Genomic DNA, 20,362 nt, shown 5'->3' with positions numbered 1-20,362 from the left:
TAAAGCATTATCTCTGTCCCACAATACCTGTTTCACAGTACTTGTGCGACAGAGATAACATTCGTTTTTTTAAATTTATTTATCAATCTGACATTTTTTCCCAAATAAAAGACTATTTAAAAAAAATATTTTGTTTTTTTTTTTAAACGGTATCTTCGTAATAATTATTTATAATAATAATTCTTTTTAAATCCCATCTTCTTTATATTTTATAAACAATAGAACTTTTTATTAAAAAATAATTATTAGGGTATTAAATACACAATAGCAAATGACATGTCATTATTCTTTAGTTAACGATTTCATAAAATAATCTAGAATATTCTTTGGCAACTGTAATTCAAGTTTTTCTTTGTTTATCGGAAGTCATGTATTCTGAATCTAGAACTAAAGATCTTAAGACTCTATATTCTTAATGCGATACGAGTATGACGCCTAGAAGATAGACCCAAGTCGTTAACCGTTGTCTCTTTCATACCCTTGAGGTATTCCGTCTTGGTAAAATCTCCAACTCTAACATCCTGGCGATGGTCCACGAATATCCCATTGAACAGACATGTTTCCTGGAGCTCCTGAATATATATCAAGCATTGGAATCCTTAAAACTAAAGGTAAACATACCGCGGGAAGATACTGATAGAAATAAATTGCATCAGTAAGTAATGGAGGAAGGTAAAGCGCAAAGTCCTAGAAACGACCTGGAAGTATTCCCTCTGCGAGGATAAGTCATCATTATTATCACTTCAGCCATACGTCAACAGCTGGACAATTGTTGGATGTCTTCCTGTGACCTTAACGAGGTTGTCCTTCTTGTCGGTAGACCTCCAGAACGTGAAGGTCTCAGTGGCTGTCTGCGTGTTATGGCGCCTGCCCACTGCAACCACTTTTTATGTTCCTTGTTTTTGAGGCCCTTTCATACTTCCCCTGTCTTGGGTACAGGGACTATTTTTGCAAAAAAATATTGCATCATATCATCTTTTTCCTTATCAATGTAATTTATTCATCAGAAATTCTGTTATTCCTTTAAATGTTTCCTAATCATTTCATTAAACGCCTCACTTTTGTCGCCTTTTCACCATAGTAGTACAAGTTTACATATAAGTATACATTTAAATATTTATTTTAACTAGTCTCATATACTTTTGTATTTTATTTTTGCTTACTGTTCGTTTGAATGGTCTTTACAACGACCCTTCTGCAATAATCTAGGTCCATTGCCAACACTACACTCTGGGCATACCATCATAGTCAAGTTCATACATATCAGTTGATATGCAAACAAATATTTCTTTTAAAAAAAAATAAACAAAGCGGCATTAATGTTATCACAAAGCGCAGCGCTATTAAAGCCGACAAAAATAACGCGTTAATCCAAACAATTAATAACTTTAAAAAAAAATTGATAAAACTCCCCAATGTTTTATTTTGATCGAATATTAATCGAATATAAATGAATGCTACATTACTATAGATATGAAACGGCAGCGGCTTCTCTTGTTATACCTAAAATCAGGACGATCGATTAAATAAGTCCAAACGAGTGTAATTAGTAATAATTTTTATAAAGTTTGTGCATACAGACTAAATTCAAAGCGCTGCTATAGCGATGCTATATCGTATTAAAGGTAAAGCGAATGTTTTTAAGTCGAGAAATTATCAAAATACTACCCAAAAATATTTATGGGGGATATATCATAATCGCCACGCTTGGACAGGTTGGTGATCACAGTGTGGTATTATGGTATGCAGAGGACGCTGCTGTCCAATCTCTGAGTACAATTTTGTAGATTGCTTTTATTAAATTGTATCGCGGGAATTGAACCCGCGACCCATGATCACAATTCTCAGTGCTCTACCACAGATCACTGTAATGTAACTGTTACGAACTATGACCATGTTAAAAGTGAAAACCGAGGACACCAATAAATCTGACGTTCCCTAATACTCACAAGGCCGCACCTCAATCTACCACTACAGATTAATTATTTAATAAATACATTTAAAAAACTTTCAAGTTAAACGGTTTTTTGATACCCATATTGTGGTGGTTGTGGAAAAATATGTACCTAGTCCGCCATATTGGAACGGCGCCCATCTTGAATTTTAAATTTTGACATCATCATCGTGTTTTACTAGGGTAGCCCTTTCATTTGATACCCATATTGAGGGGGTTAAGGAAAAATACGTAATCCGCCATTTTGTATCGTATTTAGTATTATTATATTGTATTGTCAACTAAATTAAATGTTTGTACCAAATTTCAGATCAATCTGACAACGGGAAGGTGCTTAAATTTCAATTTCTAATTTTGATCCAAATAAATTCCGTACGGATCGAACTAAATAAAACCGTTAAAAAACAGTGGACACTTTAAAACTAACCACATCATACGGTTATATTCCTTATAATCAACTATGTTTACCGCACAAATATACAGAAATGTTTAACATATACACAAGTTGATTAGCTATAGGTGCATTGGTTAGTATATAGTATAGTCACCCAGTATGTTTGAATAATATCAGTAATAATATAACTGGTTTGCTACAATAAAAAAAACTAATGTTTTTTTTTCATTTTTATGCAGATATCTTTCATATATCGAATAAATATAAAAGAAAAGAATAATAGAGTTAAGCTTTATTTACAAATAAAGTTTTGAGGTATGACTGTTTTAATTCATGTGTTAAATAGTTTAATATTATTTTAATAACACTTTTATAATAACTACAAACTCTGTGGTTCTCATAAAAAGATAAATAAATGAGCAAATAATATTTTTTATTTAAATTGATGGTCTGTGACAGTCTCGTTTATGTATAAACAAAATAAATATCTTCATTATTATAAAATTTTTTAAAATTCATATTTGGAACGTGCGAAAATGTAATCAATCAGCAGCATTTCGACACGGCAGGAGAAAATATCTTTTTAAAATAATGCAAGAAAAATAAATGTAATGTCAAAAATTATTAAATTATACGTTATTGTAAAATTCTTGTTTCGTTTAACAATAATTACTTTTCAAGAGCGTAAAGAAAATGCCAGCAATTCAATTAACTGGCCATTTATAATGAACGCTTCCAGAGCGCGAGCGCATTGCGTTTCCCGCGCTAAGCGGACGGCGTTGGCAGTACGCCACCGACCGCTAACAGGTGAAGACGTTTACAAAAAAAAAAGTAAGCATACTACGCGCTGTAAAAAGGCGCGAATCGCGCGATTTGTAAAATGTCAAATATCTCAAAATTAAAATAACTTCTTTAAATTATATTATTGTTACATATTAAAATGTGTTTTTTATAAGTGATATTCACGTAAAGAAGTGTTAAGTGATTTAAATATTTCAAATGAACGGTTGCGTCGGTCTCAAGTTTTATGTATGATTTATTCAAGCCCTTGGATAAATTTACTTTTGCTCATGGCAATTAAAATGGTGAGTAAATTTTATTTCTGCCACTGCTTCGACATATCGACAACAAAATTTAATTTCGTTAAGTTTCTAATGATATAAAACTAATGAATATGGAAATAATTATACAAGTTTAAGATTAAAATAAACTTAATGATAACTTCCCGTATAATTTAGGCACCAAACATAATTCTAAACATGTTTTATAAATATGTTTTTTGTTACACCGATAATAAAATATTGGCACAGATAAAAAAAATAATCTATTTGTAAATAGAACGTGTTTGGAACGTCATTGATAATTTGAAATAATTGTAATTATTTAAAAACAATTTAAATCGATGCCGTATAGTAGACAATTACTTGTAATTATGCGTACATCGTTAATTCTATTGTCGTGTTCTATTTACAAAAAAATACATGACTCAGTACGTTACCTACATAAATGTAACATTACAATTTTTTCTATTTTATTGCTTTCAATATTTTTAATAGTATTCCAATAAATATATGGTTTTCAAAAGCTTATAACCTGTATTCTGTTTCAATTAAGACGTCACACATGTCATACATTTTACAGTATTATCAGAAAGAATCTAAAATAATATGTCCAGGTTATTGGTGTTAGTTTTTGTCTTAAAGCTAGACGCGATTTTTAACAATACTTTGTAATTCAAAATCACAGTTTATTTAATCGTAACTTTGCCTTAGAATCATATATATTATCTCTTGCTGCCTTTTACATGAAGTAAACGATTTTGTGATTTTTCAATAGAATTATACGTTGTTATACAAATAATCGATTTCCCTTAATTAAATTTTAATTTGATATTGTTTATTGTACACGCTAGAAAATATTCATAGTTACATAATAGTAAAGATAAAAGTGCAATGGGCGGTCTTATTACACGAGGCAATTTCTTCCAGACAACCATATGGAAACAGTAAAGGGATAAATAGCGGGTAGTTCACGTGTACATATAGACATAACAAACGTAAAATAAATAATACATAATTATAAATACAATAATACATAAAAATTTCAAACCTGTTGTGCCTCGAAAAGAATAAAGAAACAAGGAAAGAAAAAGAATTGAATTAAATGATAAATTATCAAATGTTATAGTTAATATTTCTCAACCATTTTCTTAAACAATAGGTAACTTACCTAGTTTTATATTCAGCGGTAAATCATATCAAAATCGAACGGTCTGTATGGTAAAAGATTTGGCCATGAACGAAGAAGAATGCGCAAATTATACTACAATATTGATTATTATTCTCTACCCAGTGCTAAACCTTGTCCATCTATGTAACAGTAAGATTTCGGTTGTGGCAGTAACATTAGGCAGGCAATAAGAACCAACTTAGCTGAGGTCTGACCTACTGTGCTTTCTCGAGTGCTTAACGCGTATGGAGTAGCAGCTGAAGCTGTTACCACACATCACTATTTGAACCACAATCGTTAAGAATATTTTACTAATGTTAATGTGTGGAATTAAATGTTGTTAATGCTCAGGAAGCTAATTATTGTCGAGTACTCTTTATAAAACTATATTTGTAAAGAGCAACTGCTGAGTTTCTCGCCGGCTCTTCTGTCAGCAGAACTGGCTGCGGAGCCTGTGATAACTTCATGTAGGTATAACAATGTCGATATTTTATGTAGAATATATTTGATTTAAGAACTAGAAGAGAAAAAGAAGGAACGACCTTCCAATTCGGTAATGTTACGCAGGTTAAGACTCGTGGGGTGATTCTAAAATTCTATAAAGAAAAGCTTTGAGTCACCACGGTGTTCCATCATCATCCCTAAAAGTCTATAATTAGCAATAAGGTAACATAGACCTGATCTGATAGATATGCATAGGTGGACTAGCGATATAGTCAAGGTCGCGTGGTGAAGTACATTGTCATCGTGACTGTATATTGATCTTGGGATTTCCACAATTCACTCATCACACCATAACCTTAATCACTAGTAAGACTTCAGGCGCAACTCGCGGCAACACCACCCATGACACATTACACCCAAACAGGAGTATGATGTACCAAAGTCAAATCGCGTATGATTTACTAGCTTCCGTTTTCTGGTATAGCAGATTCCTCTACCGCTTCTGCGAACAGCGGGAGCGATCCGAATCCTACCCTTTGTAGTCTTTATTTACTGTTCTCTTATCGTACTACAACTTCGTATGAATGTTTACGGTCAATTAGCGAATCCTAACTAACATTGTTTAGTACGTGGAATCTTAAGTTGCTTCTCAGTTCCATTGAAGATGGAACGAAATCCTCCGTGCTAGCAGCATTAACATAGATACGCTCATCTCTATGAGGCGTAAGGATCTATGATTTGATATGATCCATAAATACCATATAAAACAATGTTATATTTGATTCATCAATTAGAACAAAGAAAAATGCACATACATACGCTTTATATAAGTTATAATTAATGAATAAGCATTTACGTGATTAAACCGCATTGTTTAGGTTTATAACGAAAATATTATAACAATGACGGTATAGAGAAACAATCAGTGTATTTTGCAGGTGGTTTCATCGCGTATTTTATACAGGATGATTAGTTTTAAGTGTTATAACTTTAAAAAGATGGTACATCCTACCAAAAAATATCGTAATGATTTTCATAGCGTATTCAAAATTTAAATTACAACACATTAATGTTAATTATTGTTTATTATCTGTCTCTGCAGATTTTGTACTGCCAGAATCAATTATTCTGTCGCATTGAAATAGATATAAAATATTATAGCATATTTTAAATGAGTTACTTTATAAGAGATGATTGGTAATAAGTATGTGTGCCTTTTCATCTGTAACCAATCATCCTGTATATAAACAATGTTGCTTAGAGATTACTGTTTATAAGTTTGAAATGTGCTGTTGTTACAAAATACTGACCAATAAGGTATACTATCTCAAATTTCTTAGTATATCTTTGGTTCAATTTTAACCTTCCACAATTATAGTGTAAGTCTTCTTCATCTATCTCCAATTTTCAAAGTCTTGGGTAGTGAGGGTTCAAATGCTTTCCACCACATTTATATCAACTCTTCTTTTAGTTCTAATTCCAACAGGCGCTTAAAAAATGTTGTATTCTGGTCATTCCGTCCATTCCTACTTGAGTCTTACCACTCAATGGCCAATATATGGGGCATTGCACTGATTTCTGGACAGCTTCTTTATTTAATGGAATCAGGCGTTACCTTGCGGAAGTCCATCCTAAGTAAGAAGAGGACCAATATTTAGCCACTACCGTACATGCAGTGGTAGTCGTGCAACAAAGTGCACCGCCCGCCAGCCCGCTGATAAATGCGGCAAGCAATGCGAATTACACAACTGCCACCGTCAAATCAGTCAACACGTGTTTCACTCCTCCACGGGACATCTTCAGGAGTTATGTTACACCGATTAGTGCCAAACATAGAGTCAACAAGAGCAACTTCTTTGTTTAATAGTCACTTTTATTGAGTCACCAGTTTCCTATCCCTTGCTCTTTGAGCCGCCCTCAGTTTATTTATGATTGGTAACCAAAGCTACTGCTCTATAACACGTGAATATGAATGAACATTATTTCATCTTGAAGGTCTACGTTTTAAAATTAATATTGGATATAACAGTTGATACTAAGAGAGTGGTATATATAATGTTAGTAATTCCCAATATCCCAGCGGCAGAGGAGGAAGACTAGTGATCGTAGGACGCGGGATCGATTCTCGGAATACAATCTTATATAATTCACATTTTGTACATTAATTATTTAGGATTGCCGCTGCTCACAAAGGAGTTTTTCAATGATGGCCAACCCGTCTGCCAAACGTGACGATTAAGCTATATCTTATAGATATCTGTGAGGAAGACCTATCCCTTCCAATGGACGTCTATGAGCTGATACGACGACAGCAAAAGATCCTCTTTGAGTAACCTTTTAAATTAACAAACCAAGCGTCAGCTTCACGCTCTTAGAGGAAGTATAATGAACCACTAGTGCAAATACACGTCTCTATGAAGGAATATAACATAAGAAAATCAGTAATTTTCGATTTTTTCGGCTTGGACTACTAAATTTTACTAATTACTATTTTTAGACCACATATTTTGCCTAAAAGTAACTAACGCCATCTAGTAAGTAACGGAGAATCTTTATAAATGCTTACATTCTCTATTACAACTATTGTTTTCACGGATCATTTCACCAAATAATGATATAGTCACTCGTAACTAATAAGTATTGTTACTTACGTTCATTTTGAGATAAGGCTTCTATTCTAACATAAAGAACTTATTGCAAGAAAGGATTAAAGAGAGAACTATCGCCTCACTAGTGAGCAATAAAGTAGCTTGACCTTCCCAGGCTTCTGTAGAAAGGTCATAGGATTTACGATAAGAACCTACAAATAAAGAGTATAATTTAAATAAAACAAAAAAGAAACAAAATGATATCAATATTTAACTAAAATAAATTCAAAAATAAAAAATTAACCAACACATACAAAACGAAATATAAATGTATGATCCTGCAGAGATAGGAAATAGGATAGAAAGGAAAGGTTAGAAAAGGAATACAAGATATTGTGGAGAAAAAGAGAAATGAATGGAAGAAATCAAGAAGGATGAGATAATAATATTCAGTGAAAAATCATCAATTTTATAAATAGTTCTTTACTACGATAGAGGAGAACAAGAGAACCCAAAAAACGGGATACATTTCCTAAAAAAAAACCTAAGGTTCTTGGCAAGTCCGAAGTTACTCCGTTAGTCGACACTAGCATTGATCCGATATAACTACTTGCCAACAGTTGATGCGAATATAAAAGCGAATCCAAAGAAGGAAATAAATAAAACGAAACTGACATTCGTAAGGATTCGACTGTCGCCGTGTCTCAATGGACTGTCAGTATGAAAACAGCTATTCTGGTATGCAATCATAAAGATATTTATAGAGCAGCAACAACTTGGTTTACTATTTGGAAATATGTTTTATCAAGACCTTTTCTAGAAGGATAAATAGCAAGAAATGCATTAAAATTTACACTTTCATTTTACTACGTTACACTAATGAACTTGCAACACAGCGTTCGTAACGTTATATAAATATAACGGTTAAAATTATAACAAATGATTTATTACAATGGCAATATTAGTAAATATCAAATGCAGACCACCTATGCATGTACAGTCAGCTCTATTGAATTATAACAACTGGTATAATCAGACTATGACTGAAATTATAAACTTGACTGTTTTAAAATCAAAGCATCTGTTTTAATTATAAATAAGCGATCAGCAATGATGAGATCCACAGAAGATCCAAGGTCACAGAAGTAACTCGAAGAAATGCTCATCCCTTAGTGTAGATATAAAATATTGTAATATTGTTTATAAATTAACTGTTTTAACCTCTATTTCCTCCATCTATCATCGTCATCATCACATCACCCAGTAGAAATCCACTGCTAGACATAGGCCTCCACCATATTTCGCCATGATGACTAATCTTGCCCTGCCATTTATATTTACTATACTATTACATTGAAAGCTAAGGAGATGTATAGAATAGTTTTAACCCAGTGGTAAAGTATTTTTTTTAATGGCCCCCGCTATTGGAAGCCTCTTTTACCCCTAATTAATTGGGATCAGGGTCTTTGTTTACAACTATGTTTCTCAGATCTTTCATCTGTATTCTTCACTCACTGTCATACTTCTCAATTTCTTTTATTCTTACCTTATTTCCATCACAATATCTTTCATTTTGTTGTTTCATTCATTCTTGCTTTCATCGCCTTCCTTCCATCATCTTATTACTCTTAGGCGGCTAGGTACATTTTTTTATTCTTTTGATTATTATTCTATTTTATTATCACAGTTTTCTTTGGGTTGTGCTTTCTTAATACATTACTACACTTTTCCTTATTCTATTTTTCCTATTATTAATTGACTAGTTAGTGGTAAAGGATTGAGACTTGCGATATTAGGTCGGATTTGATTTTTAGTATCCAATTTCATATAATTCACATTTCGTGTATTAATTATATAGGATTGTCACTGCTCAGAAATAAGTTTCCAGAGGATAGACTACAGCCTCCTTTGCGTATATCACACTGCCATTGCCAACCAGCCTATCAAGAGTGTCGATTATGGTATATCAAACTTATAGATATCTTAGTGAAAGGCCTATTCCTAGTCTATGGGCTGCAACAAATATTATATTACCAATATGAATTTAATTTTCCCCCAGTTAAACATAAGTTGAGAATGTTACAGTTACGTTGTCTATTCTGTTTCATGAAACCCAACTAAAAGAAATCATTATTTATAAATCAATACGCACAGGAAGATTACAGCAAACAGCACACCGGCCTATTTCGTCTTATCGTCCGCTACCCCCGGCCCTGTCCAAGACCGCGACAATATGCAAAACGTTGACCTTTCCGAGCTAAGCATTGTTCTAAGTTCCCGGCGGACTCACTTAACGTTATCAAAGCCTTGATCCTGATGATGTAATTCCACGTCGAGTTCAGAACTAAACTTATTTACATTTCCTTCTGATAAGTATATTATCTTGCGGCTAATGTTATGTAAAATATTTTAGACTTAACTCTAGATTCTACTAAACTATATTAACTAAACTGGTTTAAAGAAATAAACTAAGTATTAACTTATAATGATTGTTGGTTTGAAGTGACAGTATGAAAGGCATGCTTGTGTAACTGACGGTTTTTGGATCCGAAAGGTTTTCATGTTGTGACCACGAACCAGGAGGGCCTTCTGCCTTCTACTCTCTCTCTTCTGGGAGAGGCTTATGCCTTGCAGTGGACATCCATCGTTTGAAAAGAAGAAGATATTTTTTTCTTCTGCTGAAAATACTATTAATGTTAATGCAAAATTGTGTTGTAGGTCTTGTGTTATATGACAACGTTCCCTCATCATAAGTGCGACATTGACCGTCGAACATAAATCTTTCAGTCAGCCGTAACTGGTTCGAACTAAAATAAATTTAATAAAACAGTTTAGGAGCGTCACAATCGACGCGGTAACTGTAGAGTGTAGAGAGATATATCAATTTCAAGATGTTACGTTATGAAATACTCTCGTCAGTGTGATGATTTTAACTATATCATTAACTTATGTTTTCTACAATCATTTATTACTTCATCTGATTTAAAGTTCACTGCAGAACTCTAAGCACATAGCCTGAAGCTTTTCATGGTTCAGCCTTAAGGAGTTATATATGTCAGGAGACGGGAAGCCTACCGTAGACGGCTCGTGCGGTGTGGTGTGTGGTGTTTGGTTCTGTTGTTGGTGGTGAACGCGGCGTAGTGTGCTATGTGTGCAGGAAAAGTGGATGCTGTAATAGGAGTTGCACTTTCAGTGTTGTGAGTAACGTCTTTGGGATGTTTCTTCATGATCTTGAAGGAGGTGCGTCGAGAATCGCGTGACGCGATTGTTATATGTATATGTGTGTGTTGGGAGACGGGAAGCCTACCCTGGATGGCTCGTTCGGTGTGGTGTTAATTGGGGTGGTGACTGGAGTCGTACGCGGCGTATAGTGTGCTATGTGTGCAGGAAAAGTGGTTGTTGTAGAAGGAGCTGCCCGTCAGTCAGTGTTGTCAGTAACGTCTTTGGGATGCCTCTTCGTGATCTTGAAGGAGGTGCGTCGAGAATAGCGTGACGCGATATATATATATATGTGTGTGTGTGTGTGTGTGTGTGTCCACAGACGGGAAGCCTACCCTGGCGGCGTATAGTGTGCAAGGTGTGCAGGAAAAGTGGTTGTTGCATAAGGAGCTGCCCCGTCAGTGTTGTCAGTAACGTCTTCGGAATGCCTCTTCGTGACGCAATTGATATATATATATATCACAGGATCATGAGGCAGTAAAGTCTTTAGGTAGCAAAGCGTTCTATAGAACCTTAACGTTACAGTGGCCATCTGTTCCGCGTGCTATATGCCCTTGCCCATTACCAATTTAACTTACCAGTTCGCAAGGCTTTGTCGGTGATTTTTCGTAAGTACAAACCTCCATATTCCTACTTTAAACACTTCGAAAATTCTCGAACATTTTCCTTAAGTTTATATAGTAATGCATTTTGTAAGAACCCCCGATAAAGACGATAAAATAATAACATACTTATTTATATGAATAAATTGATAATCTACATTCCTGAGATAATGTTTATTATTCAGATACGTCTAATTCGGTTGTCTTTATCTGGATTTCCTCGATGCATTGTTTACAATGGATTTTTTAAACAATACTTCTCTGAAATAACACTACGATTACATAAAGATATTAAAAAAAGTATTCAATTATCCTCTATATAACACGGTCGATTGATTCTGCATTTGCAAGACGTCCCCATATAACGCGTTTCGTTGAAATAATTCAAGTTTAATTTATCTTATTTGACCCGGTTTAAATCGAATATCCTTATTTTTATTTCACGAGCACAATATAAAGACCAGAAATTGATTATGAATTGTATAAATCACTATAAATCTAATAGAATAGAAATATACAACACGGAAAATTTCCGCGTTATAGAAACGAAACATTTATTATACGAGGAACGTGTTATATTTTTTTTCGTTCCTATAATATAAGTAATGAGAAATATAAGCATAAATGATAAATATTGCACATCGAACTTTGGAAAAAGACAATCGGCAAATTTCGGATTTTTAAAGCACTATCTCTGTCCCACACTACCTATGTGACACTTTGTCAGTCGTTGTATTTCGTGCGATAGAGATAACGCTCTACGAATCCGAAATTAGCCGATTGTCTCTTTCTAAAGATCGATGTGCAATTTATACATTGTATACAGTTTGACACAGCACATACGAAACGCGAAGACGTATTTTAGAGTATCCGTCGAATTAAGAGAATATTATTAAAATGGGAGGTCACAGAACACGTTCGCACTGCGATGTAAATTTTCACAATTTGCACAATAAACTTAATTAAACAAAGGCTCGTTATTAATAGATATTGACATAAGATTACCGTCAACCGGCTGAGAATAAATCCGATAAATACACATATCGATTTAGCGGACATGTTTAAAATCGATATTTAACTGCGGTCATCTTATAACTGTCACGCAAATTTCAAGTAATTTTAATTACTAACATTACAGACAATTATAAACTATCAAAAATATGTAAAGCAGTTCTAGATCAGAGTACCCCAAACTTTTTTGTGTCGTAGACCCCTTGCCATGTTTTTCCGTGTTGGGTAGACCTCCTACTTACCTGATATTGATTTCCTGTAAATTTCTAACTGTAGTGAAGTTTAGTGTTAAAAACTTAAAGTAAAAACACATGTTAATTTATACATTTGTGTGGTATACTATCTGTTTATATTTTTTAAGATATTTTCTTAGCACTTTCCTTTTCAAGATTCGGGAAACGAATAAACGTATTTGTCCCACATTCGTATAAATACGAATTGAACAAGTCAGTGCAAGGTAGCGAAGCTCTCAGACTACGACTCTCGGGTTTTTACAAGTTCAAAATGTATTGCGACCACAAAGCGAATACCAACATCCTACAACTTACACAATTTTATAGACATATATTATATTTTTTTACTTCATAGGTACTTTTATAAATAATGTAAATGTTTTGACATTATAAGATAGTATGATGTAAGTAAATAAGAATTATCAGTGTATGTGTTGAGATCCACTATCGTGGACCCCCATTTTCATTTCATGGACCCCTAAATTCTTTTTTGCTGATGTAGACCCCTTGCAGGTTGTCATAGGCCCCTAGCGGTCGTTAAAGACCACTTTGGGAATCACTGTTCTAGATGTTTCTATTCTTCTTTTCAGTCAATAGACACCCGCTGCACGGTATAGATCTTCCTCATATATCGCCACAATAATACGTCTTGCGCTGCACGCATTTAAAGACTTGCAGCAAACTTTGGTCTATCCAGTGGAAGCCTAGCTAGCTAGCTATCTAATAGATAGATAATACCTTTAAATTTTCAATAAAGGATATAATAGATAAATAAGAAATAGACGCTGCATCTAGTCTTACATATAAATAATGTACATGTCTATTGAAGAAAGATCCACTACCCACGCCGCGTCTACTGCGGTTGCTAGTAATATGCCCCGCCACTTCAGACGCCACTTCAGACGCCACTTCAGCCATTTAGATATTTAAACCATTAGTTATATCTATATACATAACTACGGAAGTATTCTCAACATATCACCTATTGCAAAAAACCTATTTGGTATTATACTTTGGTTGTATCATGTTGTGTAGACTTTATAGTAAACGAATAAATATTAAAAAAGTACACGAGACATAAACGACCAAAATAATTAATTAATAAAATATAAGATGCCCCGTGGAGGGGTGAAACACGTGTTGAGTGATTTGACGGTGGCTGTTGTGTGATTCGCATTTTTTGTCGCATATGCATTTATCAGCGGGCTGGCGGGCGGTGCACTTTGTTGCACGACTAAATATTGGTCCTTTTCTTACTTAGGATGGACTTCCGCAAGGTAACGCCTGATTCCATTAAAGACCAAAATAATCGTAGAAATTTTAAGAAAGCTATAAATATTTACTTTCGTTTCCTTTTAGAAAGAATATTCATACATTTCAATATTTTTAGTACTACATAAAGGTTTCTGAACGATAAAACCTTTCGCGATTTGTGATAATTTTTGTTTTAGGAATCGATCCCGCTATCTACGGTTCCAAGTCGAGCTTGTCTAAACCATTACTCATGTGAAAGGCATACCTTTACATAACAATTTGAAATGTTAACCTACTTCATATTAAATTAATATTTCATCGGAGATTAAATTAAATATAATTTTAATAATGACAGGCAATAATTTTGAATATATATCTGTTGATTATAAATTTAAATTAATTAAATATCCTCTTTTAATATATTTATAAATTGCCAAATCAAATTTGTTTATATATTTCACCATGTTAGTTGCAGTTTTAAAACCTTACTTTGTGTTTTAAAAAATAACTTAAGTTGCGTTTGTCAACTCATTGCAAACAACATCAAGGTCTTATGGGATGCAGTAAATCCAAAACTATATGATATAAAGATTTTTTGTGAATGTCTCACCTTAAATATTTAATGGAATGAGGCAAGTAAGAAAAGGACCAATATTTGGTCACTTCCGCACATGCAGTGGCAGTCATGCAACAAAGTGCACCGCCCGCCAGCCCGCTGATAAATGCGTATGCGGCAAAAAATGCGAATCACACAACTGCCACCGCCAAATCACTCAACACGTGTTTCACCCCTCCACGAGGCATCTTCAGGAGTAATGTTACACCGATTAGTGGCAAACACAGAGTTTTCTCACCTTAGTCTTGCTAAATTCTTACACCACCCTATGTTACATACATAATGTTTGAATTGAAGCGAAAGGGGTAAATTCGTGTCGAATGCACTTTCGAATTGTCCCCCTGTGGGGCGTGGGTATCTCGTTGGGAAACACAGATATATAGGCACATATATATATTTAGGCACTGTACCTAGTTATGGAATTCAGTTCCTCCTGAGGTTATTAAAAATTAAAAAGCTCCAAAAGTTCAAGTTTTTTATATATTTATTAAATAATACCTTTAATTAGATTTGGTAGTAAAGTGAAGAAAAATATGTTTAAATACCTTTTGCTTTCGTATTATAATTGATTAAATAATACGAAAAAATATTTTATTAATCTACAATATTTATTCAAGGGCTCTTGCAGATAAATCTAATATTTAATTACATATTCTATTAAGGAGACCGGAAAGTAATATCGCTTTCATAAGTTAAATTTTTATGTTCTCCACCTCTTCATATAAAAGGTACGGATAAGTTACATATTTTTTGGAATTTTTATTTTCATAATTAGTAAGCAATCCTATATATACACATGAATACAACTATATATATACGATAATATGGGAGGACCGAAAGGTAATGTAGTATTCTTAAGTTAAATTTACACGACTAGATTATTAACAAGTGTTTATTTCTAATCAACAATATATTCACTTTCGTTATCAACAACCTTTTGCCACAGTTAGTGTACAAACTTTTAATTCCGGAGTGGTAAAAATCAATCGGTTTTACTGTAAAATATGTCGAAAGAAACGACATTTCCCGTCCCACTAATATATAACAGATTCGCTATATATATTTTTCACTATATCTCTGGTAATTACAAGAAAATGTTGTAAAAATATTCTTAATGCCTTAGTAAAGGTTAAATAAGAACGTATTTTATGAAATTTCACTACAAGGGAATTGAAAGGTTGTTTAATAGAACAATATTTTCAAAGTAATTCTTATATAGGCACTTTCTGTTGAAGTCCACGCTGATAGGTTTGTTGGCTGTTACATCTTCGTCGAAATGAGTTCATGAAAACAGAGTGGAACACGCGAACAATAATAAGCAAGAATTTATTTTATCAAATCACACAAAAGTGTGTGCGGGTTGCGCAAAACGGGTCTATGACAGCTAGTTACCTACTTTAATAATAAAATAATGTCAAATTTTCAACCCTATAGGTACATTAAATCAAAAAGTTGGTGAATCACAAAAAATATATCCAATAATATTTAGTCTATTTTTAAATAATTTTTCTGCACAGAAAAACTATTTTTTTTATTTGCCAAACCGTTAAAACACAAATCAAACTTAATATTATCACAGTTTAAAATTTCACAGTTTTGGTATTGAGGATTTGCGCCTAGAACTATTATTTGAAATAAATCTCCGGAAACTCAATAATTAAGAGCATTCACTAATAATTTCATTAATTACCGTAAACACCATAACATATATGAAAGAGAGATAGTGAGAGAGAGAGAGGGAGAGCAATTGTATTCAAAGTATAAGTTTAGAAAATCTTTACACTACATCTTTACACTTGCTCTAGATAAATGTTTTTAGTAAATTAAAACAAGTTAGCAATAAATAGTCGCGACAGGAAAATAGCCAAAAAGTATCAAAACTCATTGGGTAATGTTTACATCTTAATTGAAAACATATTGTTAGCCAATTGAAACGTTGCAACTTTCGACAGTGTGTCACATATTTAAAGTTAAGGCTACCAATATCCCAAAAAAAGGGTACATAAGAAAATCTCTATAAATATTTGTATAATAATAAATTTGAAGGGATAAAAGGAATCCTAAAGCCGCATTCACACCGCCGGGACGACCCCAAACATTCCTCGACGATGTTTGATCAAGCCCTTATCGTGTGCAAACAGGAAACCGATCTCCAATAGCATTCGACCGCAAGGTGTCTGGGCAAATGTTTTACATACACCATCTCATGTAAGATTGTTTGGACAAAGGTTTTACCAAATATTGGTACGGCACGGTGCTCTTGGATCTATTGAAGCGTCTTCATAAACATATTTTGTTTTTGTGCAAACATTTGTCAGTCGAGTTGCCCAATTTCGGGTACTCTGGACTACCTACCTCTCTTACCTATCTCTATCCGTTAAGCTATGCAGAATTTTTACCACATGTATTTAATTCCTTATCTAATTTTCAATAAAAAAACAAAGTATGCAATAAAATATTAACAGGATGATTGAAATATATAACACCTTTAAAAGCGTAAATGTATATTTCCATTCTTGCTTGCTTGGTTTCGGTTGAAGTTGATGCTGTTATCCCGGGGACTTCTGCAGCTTCATCGGAACTCAGTTCACGGAACTGAAGGGTCCATGAACTTTAAAATAAAACAGAAGCTGGATCGTCGCGTTCCAATTGTACAATGTTCGCACGTAGTAAACCACTCTACCCGAGTAGAGCTGTAATGTTGATGTTGTATATACGGCATGAGACGGCTTCGTGTACCATAGGCTAGCTAAGTATAGAGCCGGATCCAAACTCGGTTTGCCTAAGCCAATCTGCAACTCAAATATCTCTTATCCATCGCAAGCAGAGCATGATATACAGAAGAATATCTAGTGTTCCATGGTAAATAATAAGCTGTGAATTCCAAAAACCCTTAAAGATGGCAACAGTTAAAGAAGACACCAGAGCATTGATTAGGTTCTTCCAACAGCATGCCAAACCAGTTAGTCCTAATCCTATATAGAAATAAAATAATAAAAATGTAAAAGAGTAATGAGGGATGTATGAAAGGCGTTACAGAACGAAAGGGAAAGCCCATTTTGGCAAGAATGAAAAGAACGAAAGATCATACGATGTATGGAAGATGATAATGAAAAAAAATATGAGAAAAAATTAAATAATGTTGAATAGTCCCTGTCCCACACAAGATAGGGGGTACGAGAGGCTTCCAAAAAAAAATAACCAGGTAGCCGACCAAATTCTTACATCGACAAAATATGCCAAACGCCTGAAGAGACATGAAGTCCTGAAGATAGATGAACGGATGTAGCTCTCTGTAAATATGTAGTGATATCATTAAAAGCAACTTCTATTCTGACCCACAAAAGATCAGATTATAATCACTATACTGATCATAAATAAGCGCAGAGGAATAAAAAAATTCAAATCATTCTGTATAAAAGTGATCACTCTGAAACTCTAATGCAATAGGATAAGCCAGGGATGAGCAAACCGCGGCCCACGAGGCAAGTAAATTTTAATTTAAAAAAAAAAATGCTAGAATCAAGGCTTTAAAGATAATAAAAGTGTCTAATTAGTTGTAAATCGGTTGACGAACATAAATTACGTTTAGAACATTGTTTGAACCTTGAATATATACTTTATTTTTTTTTATGGCCCACTGTTTTTGAAACTGCCGCCCTCCGACCAAAAAAGGTTGCTCACCCCTGGGATAGGCCAATAATTCTGCAGTACAGTCTGCAGCAAAAAAATTAACAAAAAATAATTTATATTTCGAATTTTAAAGTCAATTTTTATTATTTACGTTATTAATTATTTCTGGAACCATTGACTTTATATAGGGTGTACTAGAAGTTAGTGAAAGGTGCTGTAGTAGCGACTACCACGTTTTTTAGAAGTGTATGTATATATAGATATAAGTCATGGTTTTAATACCTAAATGGAAATGTATTGCTCGTTTAAAGTGGCAGCGGGTGGGGTATATCGCTCGTGCAGCCGTTGGGGCCGAAAGGTTCTCAAGTGGCGACCACAAGCCAGTAGACACGGCGTGGACAAGCCTCCCCCCCCCCTCCTGGTGGACAGTAAATTCACCACTTAGAATATCAATGTCGAGATAACAGCAATAGTAGCAAAAACATAGCTACATTTCATATTCAACAAAATATAAAGTGGCCCTATTTAAAAGTAAAATCTCGTGTTAACGGTACTATAAATATATATAACATGTAATAGAGGCAATATCGAAAACAATTTATACACTAAAACAGTTTTTAATTCGACAGATTAAGATATACAGAGTACACTCGGGTTCAATAAAATAGTAACATTATATCATACCAGAATACATCGCACTCGGTACGTCGAATACCGATATCTACCTTATCTGCGAATACACTATCGTTAGACGCAAACTTACACTTGCTGGTATACCAATTCTGTGTCCAATAAAATGACCACATTCTCATAGTAATAAAGACGAAATTCGTAAAGCAGGTTCTTAATAACATAACACAGTAAATATGTCCTAAGAACATGTATATATCTAAGAGCTTTAAGCTGTCGTGGGTACATTTACTTGTCAAAGCTATGTTCAGTTATTTTGCCAAATAAATTCCACACCCGATAAAGCTAATTCAGTGCTTGTTGTTTTAGGAATAAGATACAGGGTGTCCGCAAAGTAAATATTGTATATTATAGAGGCTAGATAACCGCTTACGATCTTGTTAAACCGCCCATATCTATAAATAGCATCGTTGATTCGTTATTAGATAAATTGGCGATTAAAAATGCTGTATGAATTTTATAAAAAAAAAAACATCGTGTTATTTAGCCGGGAGATGTATGATCGTACATTCTCTACCAAATCATTACATACCGTTTCAATGTGAAAGATAAATTATGTTTTTGTTATTATAACTCTTCTTTTCTGGCCATAAACGCCCATATATGGTTGGCGATCACAATACTGTATTATGGTATGCAGAGAACATTGCTACCCATCCTCTCTAACTTATTTATGAGCAACGGCAATCCTTTATATTAAATCTACAAAATTTTAATTATATAAAATTGTATTCAGGTAATAGAACTCGCGACCGATCGCAAGTTCCAGTTCATTCATTAGGATAATAGTCTAAACAGTTTCTTATTACATTCAAACGATTGCATAAAGTTTTGTCTTACAAACTTGTGACTCTGTGTTTGGCACTAATCGGTGTAACATAACTCTTGAAGATGCCCCGTGTAGGGGTGAAACACGTGTTGAGTAGTTTGGCGATAGCAGTTGTGTGATTCGCATTGTTTGCCGCATACGCATTTATCAGCGGGCTGGCGGGCGGTGCACTTTGTGCACGACTACCACTGCATGTGCGGAAGTGGCAAAATATTGGTCCTTTTCTTACTTAGGATGGACTTCCTCAAGGTAACCCTGATTCCATTAAATATTACAAAATCTAGCAAAGAAGTGTTTATATTATAATTTATCAATCTATAAAGATAAGAACGAACCATCAAATTTGTTGACAAATAAGTATAGTTATTTTTTATATCAAATAAAGAAAATTAATGGAAAAAATTCTATTAAATATACCTTTACCGTGAATTGAGTAAATTAAAATACTTATCTAATGATAAGTATTTTATATAATTATTAAATTCTTAAAATGTTTTATAGCTAATGCTATAAAACATTTTAAGTGAATTAAAGACAAAATATTATTAACATTAGATGGTACCAAACTATATCGTGTACTATTAAATCAAAGTTAAGTACAAAAAATAAAACATATTAAAGTAAATAATACTCTTTAGTTAAGACTAAAGTCTACGACACGCTAAT

The 20,362-nt window shown here is 33.8% G+C and overlaps 1 protein-coding gene across 2 annotated transcripts in view; it reads left to right on the top strand.

The window, feature by feature from the left end:
- Positions 1-20,362, top strand: part of LOC137923324 (uncharacterized) — a 54,516-nt gene that overhangs the window by 6,546 nt on the left and 27,608 nt on the right. Inside the window, exon 1 of one of the 2 annotated variants that reach the window (XM_068766543.1) lies at positions 3,315-3,433. The exons of the other annotated variant lie outside the window; for it this stretch is intronic. Within the exon in view, the coding sequence (XP_068622644.1) occupies positions 3,380-3,433 (54 nt within the window). The 5' untranslated portion in view covers positions 3,315-3,379. Of the gene's footprint in view, positions 1-3,314; positions 3,434-20,362 lie in introns of those variants that run through there. 2 annotated transcript variants of the gene reach the window in all.

This window comes from Battus philenor, unplaced genomic scaffold (genome assembly GCF_028537555.1).
Source record: "Battus philenor isolate CCGP_79_NKW_IND1 unplaced genomic scaffold, ilBatPhil1.0.hap1 SCAF_21, whole genome shotgun sequence".
NCBI classification, from domain to species: domain Eukaryota; kingdom Metazoa; phylum Arthropoda; class Insecta; order Lepidoptera; family Papilionidae; genus Battus; species Battus philenor.
Note: the sequence above shows the minus strand (reverse complement) of the source record. Positions and strands in the feature narration are given on the sequence as shown.